This window comes from Protomyctophum bolini (assembly GCF_963924005.1).
Source record: "Protomyctophum bolini genome assembly, chromosome: 10".
NCBI lineage: Eukaryota > Metazoa > Chordata > Actinopteri > Myctophiformes > Myctophidae > Protomyctophum > Protomyctophum bolini.
Genome location: NC_137871.1, coordinates 41,817,954 through 41,831,745, shown reverse-complemented (window position 1 = coordinate 41,831,745; position 13,792 = coordinate 41,817,954). Strand labels below are relative to the sequence as shown.

The following is a 13,792-nucleotide window of genomic DNA, read 5'->3' as shown; positions in this document are numbered from 1 at the left end:
GGCCATGTCAGAGAGGTTCCGACGGGTGGTATTCCTCCAGCATCAATGACCAGACCTGTGGGCGCCGGCGTCCACCATTATGAAGCTTCTTCCCTGCAGTGAAAGGGAGCAGTTGGTTGGTCGATAGAAGTCGTGCAATAAAGGTCGTAATGTCAGCGGGACCCTTGGATCACTTCGCTTTGCCTTGCTTTGTTTGCTCGGGCGTCTAAGATGCAGACCTTGTGGTTATTCGGCCCCGGCTCCGTCTCTCACTGCATTCGTTATAGCCATGCTATCCAGTATTAAGTACTGGCTGTAGCGTGTAGTGACATAGACACATCTGTGTCCCTTTTGTGCCCAAATATGGAAATATAGATCACTGCATCTGCCTGTCTGTGTCCCTCATATGTCCATATTTGGAAATCCCTGCCCTGATGTCACTAGTATTAAAGTATATGCCCATGAGAGAGTTACGACAACTCTGTTCCCTTCATGGGGCCAGCTGTCCAATGGCGGCTTTTCTACTGGTGAAGAGTGACAAAGGCTTGAACCGGACATTTACGGAATACATTGGAGTCTATGGGCAAACGAGTTAAATGAACCAAAACGTGTTCTGCCCCCTCGTGCCTTGATTTTTGGACTTTTTCGACGACACAAAAGTGAGGACGCAAATTGTGATTGGCCAGAACGAGATGACGTATTTGATGATAAGAGCGCCCACATCACTCGGGTGTGATTTTGAGAGAGAGCAGGGGAGGCGGAGTAGAGCGTAACAGGCTGGGCTGCGTCATAGGAGGCAGGTATCACCATTACCTGCTGGAGGGCTCCAGATGAGCATGAACACCTGTGCTCCCAGCCAAACACTTCAAGAAGGCTTCATCTCCCCGCACTCGCTCTTAGCTCTCTCCGTGGCAGGTTGGTGGGCGGTCTAGCGGTAAGCGAGCACACACACTCCCTCACAGATATAATATAATCCAAATACGTCAGACTGACTCTATCTTTCTCACCTCATAGGCTCAATACTGATATCCGGGTCCCCGTTGGGCTCGGCTGGAAAGTGCATGGCTTGGAGGATATGGAAGTGATATGCAAGTAAAACAAAGACTGTTATACGAAGCCCCAGAGCGGCTGCCTTATGCTCACCTGTGCCAGGACGTCCCAGAAGTCTTTGAGTTATAGAAAGCTGAACTTTTAAGTTGACAACCCTGGAGCCTGAGTTATTATTATTATTATTTCCCAAGTTCAATCCCTGTGAATATCATTTGGTTTAAATAAATGAGTGCCAAAGCCTGGGCTCAAACCTGTTCCCTGCCTGTCTGTCTGTCTGTCTGTCTGTCTCTCGTTGTTGGTATCAATCCTCACAGTAGGCATGATGGGGATGCAGTAGAAAATACAACTGAGGTTTTTCTCTCACCCAACTTTATTCATTTTATGTACAGCACAACGGTTCTAGAAAACAAAAAAATATGCATGAAATAACAGAATAATAGCATAGAATTTACCTATTCCCCACACACAAAACAAAGAAAAACGCGCACACACGCACGCACGAACGAACGAACACACACACGCGACAAAAAGACAATGTACAAGTAGCCTACTACTTGTAGATTGGCTATTTTAGCTATTTAAAAAAAAAAACGTTTTGAATTGTTTTTTTAACTTAATTTCTTCCATGTTGAATATTTTCGACTTTTCTTGTTACAATAATAACGACTGCCCACAAGTGCCCTCCAAACAAACAAACAAACAGAAAATAGCCCCCTGCCCCTCTTTGATGGCGATCCACCAAGGGGGCCCCGGGGGGCCCCAGGGTTGGGAACCAGCGGGTATACTGTATGGAGGAGTTGAAGACACCAGTTGTTCCTCAGTCTGTAGTCTGTGCAGTCAGCTCTCTCTCCAGCTCACACACTGTGGACCTGAATGCATGGGAGGAGTTTTAGTCGTTATATATTATATTAGTCTCTTGAATTGTTTTCATTTAGCTTTTGTCACATTTTTTAGTCACCTGGAATGTTTTAGTGTTTATAGTCTAGTTTCAGTCGACTAAAACATCACACGATTTTAGTCGACTAAAATCTACAGTTCATTTAAAATGTATGTGGCCGTCGTAATGACTGATTTTACACTTGCTGAAAATATCCGATCTACAAGCTTGTAGATCTGCTATTTTCAGCATGCAACCAAGTGTAAAATTACTTGTACTGGATCTCTTGCCCACCAGTCCCTTCCTAACATTTTAGTCTAGTTTTTATGTTGACAAAACTGTCGATATATATATATATATATATTCTTTTTTTTATAATTTTACTCGGAGGGTGAATTCCGCCCGACAGTCGGAATGGAATCGTGAGCTAGTCAAAGTCATACGATTTGTCACACACGTTGCCGCAGTGACATTTATTTCTCCGCATTTGACCCGTCTCTTGGGAGCGGTGAGCTGCAGCCGTGCCGCGCTCGGGGAAATTAAATGATTTGTGATCAGTTGATTTCAGCGGGTTGACGTTCAAAGGCCTCACCTCTGCTCCGGCGTCAGGTCAAACTCCCGGAGCGCCCGCTGGGCCAGCGTGGGCGTGGCCGGGAGGCCGAAGGACGCGGAGAACTGCACCAGCTCCACCGCCCTCTGGGGGGCGCCCTCGCTGACGCACACCGACAGAAACTCCCCCAGCATGGCGTCGCTGTACGTCGTGGAGATAGAAGAAGACATGAAGGAAGTCAGCGGTGTTTATTCTGCGTTCACGGATCCATCTTTGGTTTCATTTTACACTCAAAGAGTTAAAGGGACACTTCACCCTTTTTGCAAAAAGATATATGTTAATGACGTTTAGAAGCTTTAGAACACTTTCCTGGGGGTCTTTATGTGTGTAATATGTGGTTTTAGCTATTCTAGATTGTAGCAGTGAGCACAGTGTCTCTGATATCATGGACACTGGTTTCACTACCTTCCTGGACTACAATTCCCATAATTATTTGGTGCTCTGCTCCTCCTTGTGGATAGGGGGAGATCTGTCTTACTGAGACAACATGTAGTCCAGGAAGGAAGTGAGCCCAGTGTCCATGACATCAGAGACACTGCTCACTGCTACAATCTAAAATATCTAAAACCACATATTACACACATAAAGACCCCCAGGAAAGTGTTCTAAAGCTTCTTAACGTCATTAACATATATGTTTTTGCAAAAAGGGTGAAGTGTCCCTTTAAAGATCTATATTAGGGTCCATTTGGATCATTTAGCTGCACAGGGAACACCTTGAGGACATGGTGTTCATACTCACGTAGGAACTCTGTTCTTAGTCTTGAAACGCTCCAACATCCCCCTGTGGAGAAACCAACACAGATTTAGGGCAAAAACATCGACAGTCCATCCCAGGGGTGTGGGCAAACTTTGACGATGGGAGAGGGCCAATATATTTCCACACTCACTCCAGGAGGGCCGCCCACAATACATATTACTGTCGTAGCAAAAAATAGCCGATCTACAAAAGCTCTCAAAACATCCTCACCAGGCCAGTTGTGTCATGGTGGCGCGTAGCAGCAGCGCGGTGACGTGGGACAGAGAAGAGTTGCTCCACTCCAGTCTGCTCCTTTCCCCCTCGTACACAGCCCTAATGTCCAGGGCACAGGCTGCGAAGGACTGCTGCACCTGTAGAGACACACACAGTGTTACGTTCCCCCCTCGCACACAGCCCTAATGTCCACCTGTAGAGACACACACAGTGTTACGTTCCCCCTCGTACACCCCCCTAATGTCCACCTGTAGAGACACACACAGTGTTACGTTCCCCCTCGTACACCCCCCTAATGTCCACCTGTAGAGACACACACAGTGTTACGTTCCCCCTCGTACACCCCCCTAATGTCCACCTGTAGAGACACACACAGTGTTACTTTCCCCCTTGGTACAGTAATGTGTGCCCCACAAGGTTATGCATTACCCGTTGTGCCTGTCTGTCTGTCTGTCTGTCTGTCTGTCTGTGTCAAAATTCATGGCTTCCCTACTCACCTCAGGACTGTGGTTTTCTCTGGCCATCAGGGACAGCAGTTCTTCCACCAAATCTGACTTGTTGTCGTGACCAAGGGCCCTGATGTCTGACAGAACACAGAGAAGAACAGCACATGACCAAGGGCCCTGATGTCTGACAGAACACAGGGAGAACAACACATGACCAAGGGCCCTGATGTCTGACAGAACACAGGGAGAACAACATATGACCAAGGGCCCTGATGTCTGACAGAACACAGGGAGAACAGCACATGACCAAGGGCCCTGATGTCTGACAGAACACAGGGAGAACAACACATGACCAAGGGCCCTGATGTCTGACAGAACACAGAGAAGGACAACACATGACCAAGGGCCCTGATGTCTGACAGAACACAGAGAAGGACAACACATGACCAAGGGCCCTGATGTCTGACAGAACACAGGGAGAACAACACATGACCAAGGGCCCTGATGTCTGACAGAACACAGGGAGAACAACACATGACCAAGGGCCCTGATGTCTGACAGAACACAGGGAGAACAACACATGACCAAGGGCCCTGATGTCTGACAGAACACAGGGAGAACAACACATGACCAAGGGCCCTGATGTCTGACAGAACACAGGGAGAACAACACATGACCAAGGGCCCTGATGTCTGACAGAACACAGGGAGAACAACACATGACCAAGGGCCCTGATGTCTGACAGAACACAGGGAGAACAACACATGACCAAGGGCCCTGATGTCTGACAGAACACAGGGAGAACAACACATGACCAAGGGCCCTGATGTCTGACAGAACACAGGGAGAACAACACATGACCAAGGGCCCTGATGTCTGACAGAACACAGGGAGAACAACACATGACCAAGGGCCCTGATGTCTGACAGAACACAGGGAGAACAACACATGACCAAGGGCCCTGATGTCTGACAGAACACAGGGAGAACAACACATGACCAAGGGCCCTGATGTCTGACAGAACACAGGGAGAACAACACATGACCAAGGGCCCTGATGTCTGACAGAACACAGGGAGAACAACACATGACCAAGGGCCCTGATGTCTGACAGAACACAGGGAGAACAACACATGACCAAGGGCCCTGATGTCTGACAGAACACAGGGAGAACAACACATGACCAAGGGCCCTGATGTCTGACAGAACACAGGGAGAACAACACATGACCAAGGGCCCTGATGTCTGACAGAACACAGGGAGAACAACACATGACCAAGGGCCCTGATGTCTGACAGAACAACACATGACCAAGGGCCCTGATGTCTGATAGAACACAGGGAGAACAACACATGACCAAGGGCCCTGATGTCTGATAGAACACAGGGAGAACAACACATGACCAAGGGCCCTGATGTCTGACAGAACACAGGGAGAACAACACATGACCAAGGGCCCTGATGTCTGACAGAACACAGGGAGAACAGCACATGACCAAGGGCCCTGATGTCTGACAGAACACAGGGAGAACAACACATGACCAAGGGCCCTGATGTCTGACAGAACACAGGGAGAACAACACATGACCAAGGGCCTGACAGCACACACAGGAAGAAAAACAGTATAGTAAAAGTAATGTAGTAAAATACATCACTACATATCATGTAGTAGAATATATCACGGGCGGCTGTGGCTCAGGGGTAGAGTGGCCGGATGGGAACCGCAAGGTTGCCTGTTCAAACCCTCTGGGCTCCCCCAGAGTTAGTGTCCTTGAGCCAAGACACTGAACCCCTGATTGCTCCCGATGTGCTGGTTGCTTGCATTGGTTTCCTCCACCATAGGTGTGTAAATGTGTGTGTGTGTGTGTGTGTGTGTGTGTGTGTGTGTGTGTGTGTGTGTGTGTGTGTGTGTGTGTGTGTGTGAATGTCTGTAAAGCTCCTTTGCTCGTGATTATGACATAATATCACTGGTACTGTGTACTGTGTGTGAGAAAGTAGAATTGCTTCACGTTACTGAGAAATTATTTTATATCCGTTCATCCTGTAACAAAGCATACTTCGAGGGGCGGAGAGAGTGGGAAGATCATATTGTCATGTTATACCAATAACACTGATTTAAGAGAGAGAGAGAGAGAGAGAGAGAGAGAGAGAGAGATTGTGTTAACACCCTGAGAGATTGTGTTAATATCGGATTTGGATAAACATTTTATTTTTTAATGTGATGCTTTTCTCTTTACGACACTGTCCTTTCTTTCGCTCAATAGGACCACCTGAGCAGCCACCAGCTGGGTGAAGCTGAAACCGCCCCCCCCCAGTACGTTATTATTAATTTAATATGCCTTACAGTACATCATACTGCACAGCGTGAAGGTGCAACAGCAGCAGCCAAAACACTGACATCATGAGTCGTAATACGTGTGTGAAGTTTAAACCCATTTAGACCTGAGGACGATTCTACAAATGTCTTCTAAATTTTCTGTTTTCATTCGTTCTCAAACATTTTCATGCTAAGGAACCCCCAAATATATATATATCATTGGCCGCCGACCACCGTCTGAAAATGTAGTTCCAGGAACCCTCTCAGTAGCAAAGATTTGAGTTCAAAACGTTCGCTCTGAAAGAATATATATTCAAACATTTTGGGCCACATTTTCACGATCTTTCAAAAATAGCAGACATACAAGCTCGTAGCTTGTAGATCTGTTATTTTTCAATAGCTGAAGTATAACATAATGCTTAAAACACCAAAAGGGGTTAAGTTACCTTTCCATATGGTGGGCAGAAGGTCCAGGCGACCGTCTGTGTCCACGGCCTGAAGCAGGTCCCTCATGCCCTGAGGGCTGGGGTAGTAGCGCTGCGCGCACACACACACACACACACACACACACACACACACACACACACACACACACACACACACACACACACACACACACACACACACACACACACACACACACACACACACACACACACACACACACACACACACACACACACACACACACACACACACACACACACACACACACACACACACACACACACACACACACACACACACACACACACACACACACAGAGAGAATTGAACACGTTGAATTATCAAATCATTACAGGCAGAAAAGAATCTGAAAGAAATTAGCATAATTACGGTCACTGTCGGGTGGGATACCTTGTGTCCGAAAACTTTTCAGGATATGAAAAAAAAAAGATGTTCTGATACATTTATTATTTAGTCACAAGTTCTTAATTGTTAATTGTTAATACTTTTCATTAGTTCAATATCAGTGAAATAGCGGAGCTACAAGCCCTCGTGTCGTGTCGCGACACTATGTGTTGCTGCTTCTGTGCCACACGCTCTTGTGCGTCAAAGTAGGGAGATTTGAAACGTGGAGGAGGTTACGTGGATTCTGCCTGACAGAGTGTTCTATGTTCTATGCCCCGGGGCGGGTTGGACACCGTTGAACCCTCGGGCAAGGCAGCAGTGTGCTGTACTGACCGAGGGGACGAGTTGAACCCTCGGGCAAGGCAGCAGTGTGCTGTACTGACCGAGGGGACGAGTTGAACCCTCGGGCAAGGCAGCAGTGTGCTGTACTGACCGAGGGGACGAGTTGAACCCTCGGGCAAGGCAGCAGTGTGCTGTACTGACCGAGGGGACGAGTTGAACCCTCGGGCAAGGCAGCAGTGTGCTGTACTGACCGAGGGGACGAGTTGAACCCTCGGGCAAGGCAGCAGTGTGCTGTACTGACCGAGGGGACGAGTTGAACCCTCGGGCAAGGCAGCAGTGTGCTGTACTGACCGAGGGGACGAGTTGAACCCTCGGGCAAGGCAGCAGTGTGCTGTATACTAACCGAGGGGACGAGTTGCCGGTACCACTTCAACACCACGTCTATCTGCTCCATCATACACAGCAAGCTGAAGAAACGACCACTGCAGAGAGAGAGAGAGTAGAGTGAGAGTGAGAGAGAGAGTGAGAGTGAGAGTGAGAGTGAGAGTGAGAGTGAGAGAGAGAGAGAGAGAGAGGGGGGGGGGGACACAGTTGATTTTACAACTGCCATCAGTCACTAAAGACACAAAAATACCTACTACCATCAATCCATCTAGTATTTATTTTTAGAACAGTGAAAACGTCCCAGACTCTTCTTCCTTCTGGCTCCAAACTCCTCATTGCAATCAGAACTGCAGACTCACTCCCAATCTACTCCACCATGGTCTGAAAGCCCACCTCTAGCCTCGCCAACCTTACAGGCGTATCATGCAAAGGCCCAATTTATGTCATTTAGTTTTATAATTTTTGATTTTATGTAGCACTCTAGAATGTATACTCATAGCCTCACAAAATCTACTGATAGACAGATAGTAGGTTCTTACTGTATAAGCTAAGCTTATGATTCTTGATGACTATTTCTATGCATTTGATGCATTACCGTGTGTTGTTCTTGCTTACTGTAAATCACTCTGGATTAAGAGCGTCTGCTAAATGCCTGCTAAATTCCTAAATTGTGGAAACTCTATTTTAAAGTCACGCACATATTCATGTTTGATTTCAATTTAGTTTGAGGTGCTCTTTACACGAGGATGGTGTTCATAAAAAACGGCAAAATAAAGTATCGTTTGCTGCTGTCATTTAGACGAGAACCGTGTTCACAGGAGGTGAAAACGCAACGAAGTGAAACCACCTCCCAGAGTGGAAATCTTTTAGAACGCCGTTTCCTATGGTCTCCATATAAACAGGCAAAACGGTGGATCCGAAAAACTTGTGACATCATGGCTTACGTCAGCTCTGGTCGGCTCGCCCCGTGTCCTACGTTTTTACATGGTGTCATAGGCATGCGTCAGTTGCTAGGGGAAACGAACAACAACAACCATGTCGGATAGTCCGGTTTGCTGGAGGTGTGATGAGGACGCGACGTTTGTTTACTTTCTGTGTAGAAGAAGAACGGAAGTAGTTCTGCGCATGCGTGACTTATGTCTATGGTTTATATAAGCGCTGCGTCACACGGACCCCACAAGGACACGCGCCACCTAGCGACATGGCATATATATGCATGCACTTTGTAGCGTGTTCATTCAAGTGTGCGTTCTCATGTAAATGGTCCAAAAAAAATGGGACTTTGACGTGTTATATGGAGATGGTCGCCGTCTAAAAGAGGCCTCAGTTACAGGTAGGTTTACGAGTGCAGGGTTGATGAATGGACTAGTGTGGAGGGAGGGTTGATGCTTACTAGTACAGACTCTGTTGGTAGGAATCCCCCAGAAGCCTCCAGTTCTCCCCCACTTCCAGCAGGCTGTGCAGTCTGTAGGCATGCTCCATGTCCTTAGTGTCGAGACACTGACAGACAGATGACACACACACACAGTTCAGTACAGACATTCATTCAATATAAAATACATTTAAATGCCATTCAAACATCATTTAATTGTATGGGGGTTTTCAGAAGAGGGGGGGGTCTGTGTGTAGACAACGGATGGATAGAGGTGAATTCAGAGGGGAAACAGACTTACTATTCTCATGGCGTTGAGGAAGAATAGGACTGGAGAGAAAATGAAAGAGAGACAGCAAAAGAGAACAGGATCAATATCACAAACTTTATTTCTTTTGGTCCGACTGTCCTGTCCTGCATATTTTACATCAACGAATTGTCCTTTAAACTGGGTGAATGTAGGTGTCCACTCTAGACCGTGGGTTACCGTAATTCTCACTTCACTTGAGTCATGTAGTCCTTTAGTGACCGTTTTGTAATGTTACCGACGTGCAAGATGCACGTGCACGCCCACACACACCCACACCCACACATGCCCACACACAAACCCACACCCACACCCACACACACACAAATTACCGTCATCAGGGTCCTGGCATGTGAAGCTCTTTCCCGCCACCTCCAACATGGTCTCTTGCATAATGTCAGTGGACTGGCTGTGTGCAGGGGTGGCTGAAAGGTCAGGGGTCAGGTTAAGGTCAGCATGGACATAATCGCTCCATCATAAACTATAGGGCGTCGCAGTCCCAAAGCCACAGGGCCCAGGAAATCATTCCCAATGCATTTTCCTCATTTACATTTCAAAGGGGTGCATACTTAGTTTAGACTACGGTAGTCATTGGTTAGACATGGGTTAAGGTTAGGTTCAGGGTGCATACTTAGTTTAGACTAGTCATTGGTTAGACATGGGTTAAGGTTAGGTTTAGGTGTGCTGCCACGTATTTATTTAAAGACCTTATAAGCGTCGTACAAAGCCAACTCGAGTTGTGACAACTCATGACAAACAAACACAATATTTTGGACCAAACAAATAATTATAAAGAATAAAAACAACAAAAAAAAAGTGTTTAATGTCATGATTTCTCACAACTCGAGTTGGCTTTGTACGACGCTTAAAAAGGTCTTTAAATAAATACTTTTTGAAATGTCTATGAGGAAAATGAACGGGGAATCATTTCCTGGGCCCTGGTATGGGGGCGGGACTGCGACGCTCTATTGGACGTAAATCACAACGTATTTTACATAATATAATAGTGGAGAAAGCAGATCTACAAGCTCGTAGAACTTTAGTTTGACTTTACTTTGACCTCCTCTGTAGAAGATGGACAGGACATGGACAAACGTTGCCAGGCTGGGAGCTGCAGGGAGAAACAAGCACAAACAAACACATCTTATTTGCACCGGTTCTTTTTCCACAGCGATACTTCGCTGTGTTGTTGAACATTTAGAGCAGTGGTTCTCTAACTTTTTCATTTCAAGGAGGATCCCCTAAAATCGACATTTATTAGCCTGCGGACCCCCATTTGAAAAGAAAAAAAAGTGTGTGTGTGTGTGTGTACCAACCTATCCCCACAGCCTTCATTTAGCTCAGGGTGTGTGTGTGTGTGTGTGTGTGTGTGTAACAACCTATCCCCACAGCCTTCATTTAGCTCAGGGTGTGTGTGTGTGTGTGTGTGTGTGTGTACCAACCTATCCCCAGAGCCTTCATCTCGCTCAGGGTGTGTGTGTGTGTGTGTGTGTGTGTGTGCGTGTGCGTGTACCAACCTATCCCCAGAGCCTTCATCTCACTCAGGGTGTGTGTGTGTGTGTGTGTGTGTGTGTGTGTGTGTGTGTGTGTGTGTGTGTGCGTGCGTGCGTGTACCAACCTATCCCCAGAGCCTTCATCTCTCTCAGGGTGTGTGTGTGTGTGTGTGTGTGTGTGTGTGTGCGTGTGTGTGTGTACCAACCTATCCCCAGAGCCTTCATCTCGCTCAGGGTGTGTGTGTGTGTGTGTGTGTGTGTGTGTGTGTGCGTGCGTGTACCAACCTATCCCCAGAGCCTTCATCTCACTCAGGGTGTGTGTGTATATGTCTGTGTGTGTGTGCGTGCGTGCGTGTACCAACCTATCCCCAGAGCCTTCATCTCACTCAGGGTGTGTGTGTGTGTGTGCGTGTGTGTGTATGTGTGTGTGTGTGTGTGTGTGTGTGCGTGCGTGTACCAACCTATCCCCAGAGCCTTCATCTCACTCAGGGTGTGTGTGTATATGTCTGTGTGTGTGTGCGTGCGTGCGTGTACCAACCTATCCCCAGAGCCTTCATCTCTCTCAGGGTGTGTGTGTGTGTGTGTGTGTGTGTGTGTGTGCGTGTGTGTGTGTACCAACCTATCCCCAGAGCCTTCATCTCGCTCAGGGTGTGTGTGTGTGTGTGTGTGTGTGTGTGTGTGTGCGTGCGTGTACCAACCTATCCCCAGAGCCTTCATCTCACTCAGGGTGTGTGTGTATATGTCTGTGTGTGTGTGCGTGCGTGCGTGTACCAACCTATCCCCAGAGCCTTCATCTCACTCAGGGTGTGTGTGTGTGTGTGCGTGTGTGTGTATGTGTGTGTGTGTGTGTGTGTGTGTGCGTGCGTGTACCAACCTATCCCCAGAGCCTTCATCTCACTCAGGGTGTGTGTGTATATGTCTGTGTGTGTGTGCGTGCGTGCGTGTACCAACCTATCCCCAGAGCCTTCATCTCGCTCAGGGTGTGTGTGTGTGTGTGTGTGTGCGTGTGTGCGTGCGTGTACCAACCTATCCCCAGAGCCTTCATCTCACTCAGGGTGTGTGTGTATATGTCTGTGTGTGTGTGCGTGCGTGCGTGTACCAACCTATCCCCAGAGCCTTCATCTCGCTCAGGGTGTGTGTGTGTGTGTGTGTGCGTGTGTGCGTGCGTGTACCAACCTATCCCCAGAGCCTTCATCTCACTCAGGGTCTGGAGGCTCAGGGATTTGGTCAAAGAGCCACAGCGTCTCTGAGACTTCAGGATGGCGTTGAAGGTCAACAGGTTGGGCTGAACCTTGTGTTCCTTCATCTGGATCAACAGCTCCTACACACAAAAACAATATATATATATCTCTGCTGTCGGGGGGGGGAAACCTCATAACTCAATGTTCATTTTTCAGGAACCATATATTGTTAGACCTGAGGACGATTCTACAGATCAACAGATGTCTTCTAAATCTTAACAGTTTTCTGAAAAACCCTATGTTTCTATGTCAGTTGGAACAACCCTAACATTATCATGTCAAGGACCCCCACACATACCGGTATATGTAATTGGCCGCCGACCCCCCCCATCTGAAAATATGTTGTTCCAGCCAGGGATCCCACCAGAAGCAAAGATTTGAGTTAAAAACGTTCGCTATGAAAGAATATATATATTCAAAGATTTGTGCCACATTAAGAAGAATAGCAGATCTACAAGCTCGTATAGCGTGGCACTTGGTGCACACAGTAAGCATATTTGGTTTTCGGGGGCCAACTGTTTCCTATATTTGGCATTCTGTTTCGGCCAAATATTTCCCATCCCTGATAGAGACATCATTCATCACTCTGTCTTACGGCAATGAGGTCCCATCTCTCCTGGTACTTCTCTCTGACCAATGGAGCGGCTGCAATCAGTGCGTTGAAAAGATGAACATCACCTGGAGAGGAGAGCAGACATAATATAATATAATACAATAACGTTTTATTCATTTAAAATACGTTTTTTTTTCTTCTTTTTTTTCTGGATTGCAGCTTTATTAACCCATTCTGACCTGAGATCAGATTCATACGAGGTTTCCACTGGACACACACTGGTCTGATGAACCCATTCTGACCTGAGATCAGATTCTAAAAAGTCACAGTCGTTCTTCGATAAATAAAAAAAAATAGCAGACCTACAAGCTCGTAGCGCGTATGAGCTTGTAGATCTGCTATTTTTCAATAGCTAAAGCATGACATGATGCTAACACCCGTTCAGAGTGGGTTAACCCATTTTGACCTGAGGACGATTCTACAATCTACCAAATGTCTTCTAAATCCTGACAGCTTTCTGAAAAACCCTATGTTTCTATGTACGTCAGCCGTCATACATTTTCATCTCAAGGGACCCCCAAAAATATATGTAATTGGCCGCCGACCCCCCATCTGAAAATATGTTGTTCCAGGGACTCTCCAGAAGCAAAGATTTTAGTTAAAAACGTTTGCTCTGAAATTATATACTGGTATATATATATATATATATAGATCTGCTATTTTTCGATAGCTAAAGTATAAACCTAATGCTTGAAACACTAAAAGGGGTTCCCGCGCCGAATGGGTTTAAGTTACAATTTCTACTTTGGGTCAAGTCCTCAAGCACTGCCTAACATTGTACCACTAACCTAACCTCCCTGACAAGTACTTACTCACCGGTCAGTCTGTTGTTGAGCATATCTGTGTAGATGCTGAATGCCTTCACATAGGCTCCATGCTGGGGAGAGAGAGAGAGAGAGAGAGAGAGAGAGGGAGAGGGAGAGGGAGAGGGAGAGAGAAACAGACAGACACAGACGCCAAGGTTATTAAAACCTTTAAAAAAAAACCTTAAAAACTGAG

The 13,792-nt window shown here is 46.8% G+C and overlaps 1 protein-coding gene across 2 annotated transcripts in view; it reads right to left on the bottom strand.

Moving 5' to 3' along the window:
* Positions 1–1,392: 1,392 nt before the first annotated feature.
* The window catches only part of ptcd3 (pentatricopeptide repeat domain 3), a 20,711-nt gene continuing 8,311 nt past the window's right edge, over positions 1,393–13,792 (bottom strand). The window contains exons 10-23 of one of the 2 annotated variants that reach the window (XM_080773931.1): positions 13,610–13,670; positions 12,776–12,858; positions 12,116–12,260; positions 10,501–10,557; positions 9,779–9,871; positions 9,441–9,469; positions 9,161–9,267; positions 7,787–7,865; positions 6,696–6,786; positions 3,986–4,071; positions 3,486–3,625; positions 3,258–3,299; positions 2,499–2,657; positions 1,393–1,898 (exon numbers count right to left, since the gene is read on the bottom strand). In XM_080773931.1, coding sequence (XP_080630057.1) covers positions 1,847–1,898; positions 2,499–2,657; positions 3,258–3,299; positions 3,486–3,625; positions 3,986–4,071; positions 6,696–6,786; positions 7,787–7,865; positions 9,161–9,267; positions 9,441–9,469; positions 9,779–9,871; positions 10,501–10,557; positions 12,116–12,260; positions 12,776–12,858; positions 13,610–13,670 — 1,224 coding nt within the window. In that variant the 3' untranslated portion in view covers positions 1,393–1,846. The remainder of the gene's footprint in view (positions 1,899–2,498; positions 2,658–3,257; positions 3,300–3,485; positions 3,626–3,985; positions 4,072–6,695; positions 6,787–7,786; positions 7,866–9,160; positions 9,268–9,440; positions 9,470–9,778; positions 9,872–10,500; positions 10,558–12,115; positions 12,261–12,775; positions 12,859–13,609; positions 13,671–13,792) is intronic. The other variant, XM_080773932.1, reaches the window with a different exon arrangement.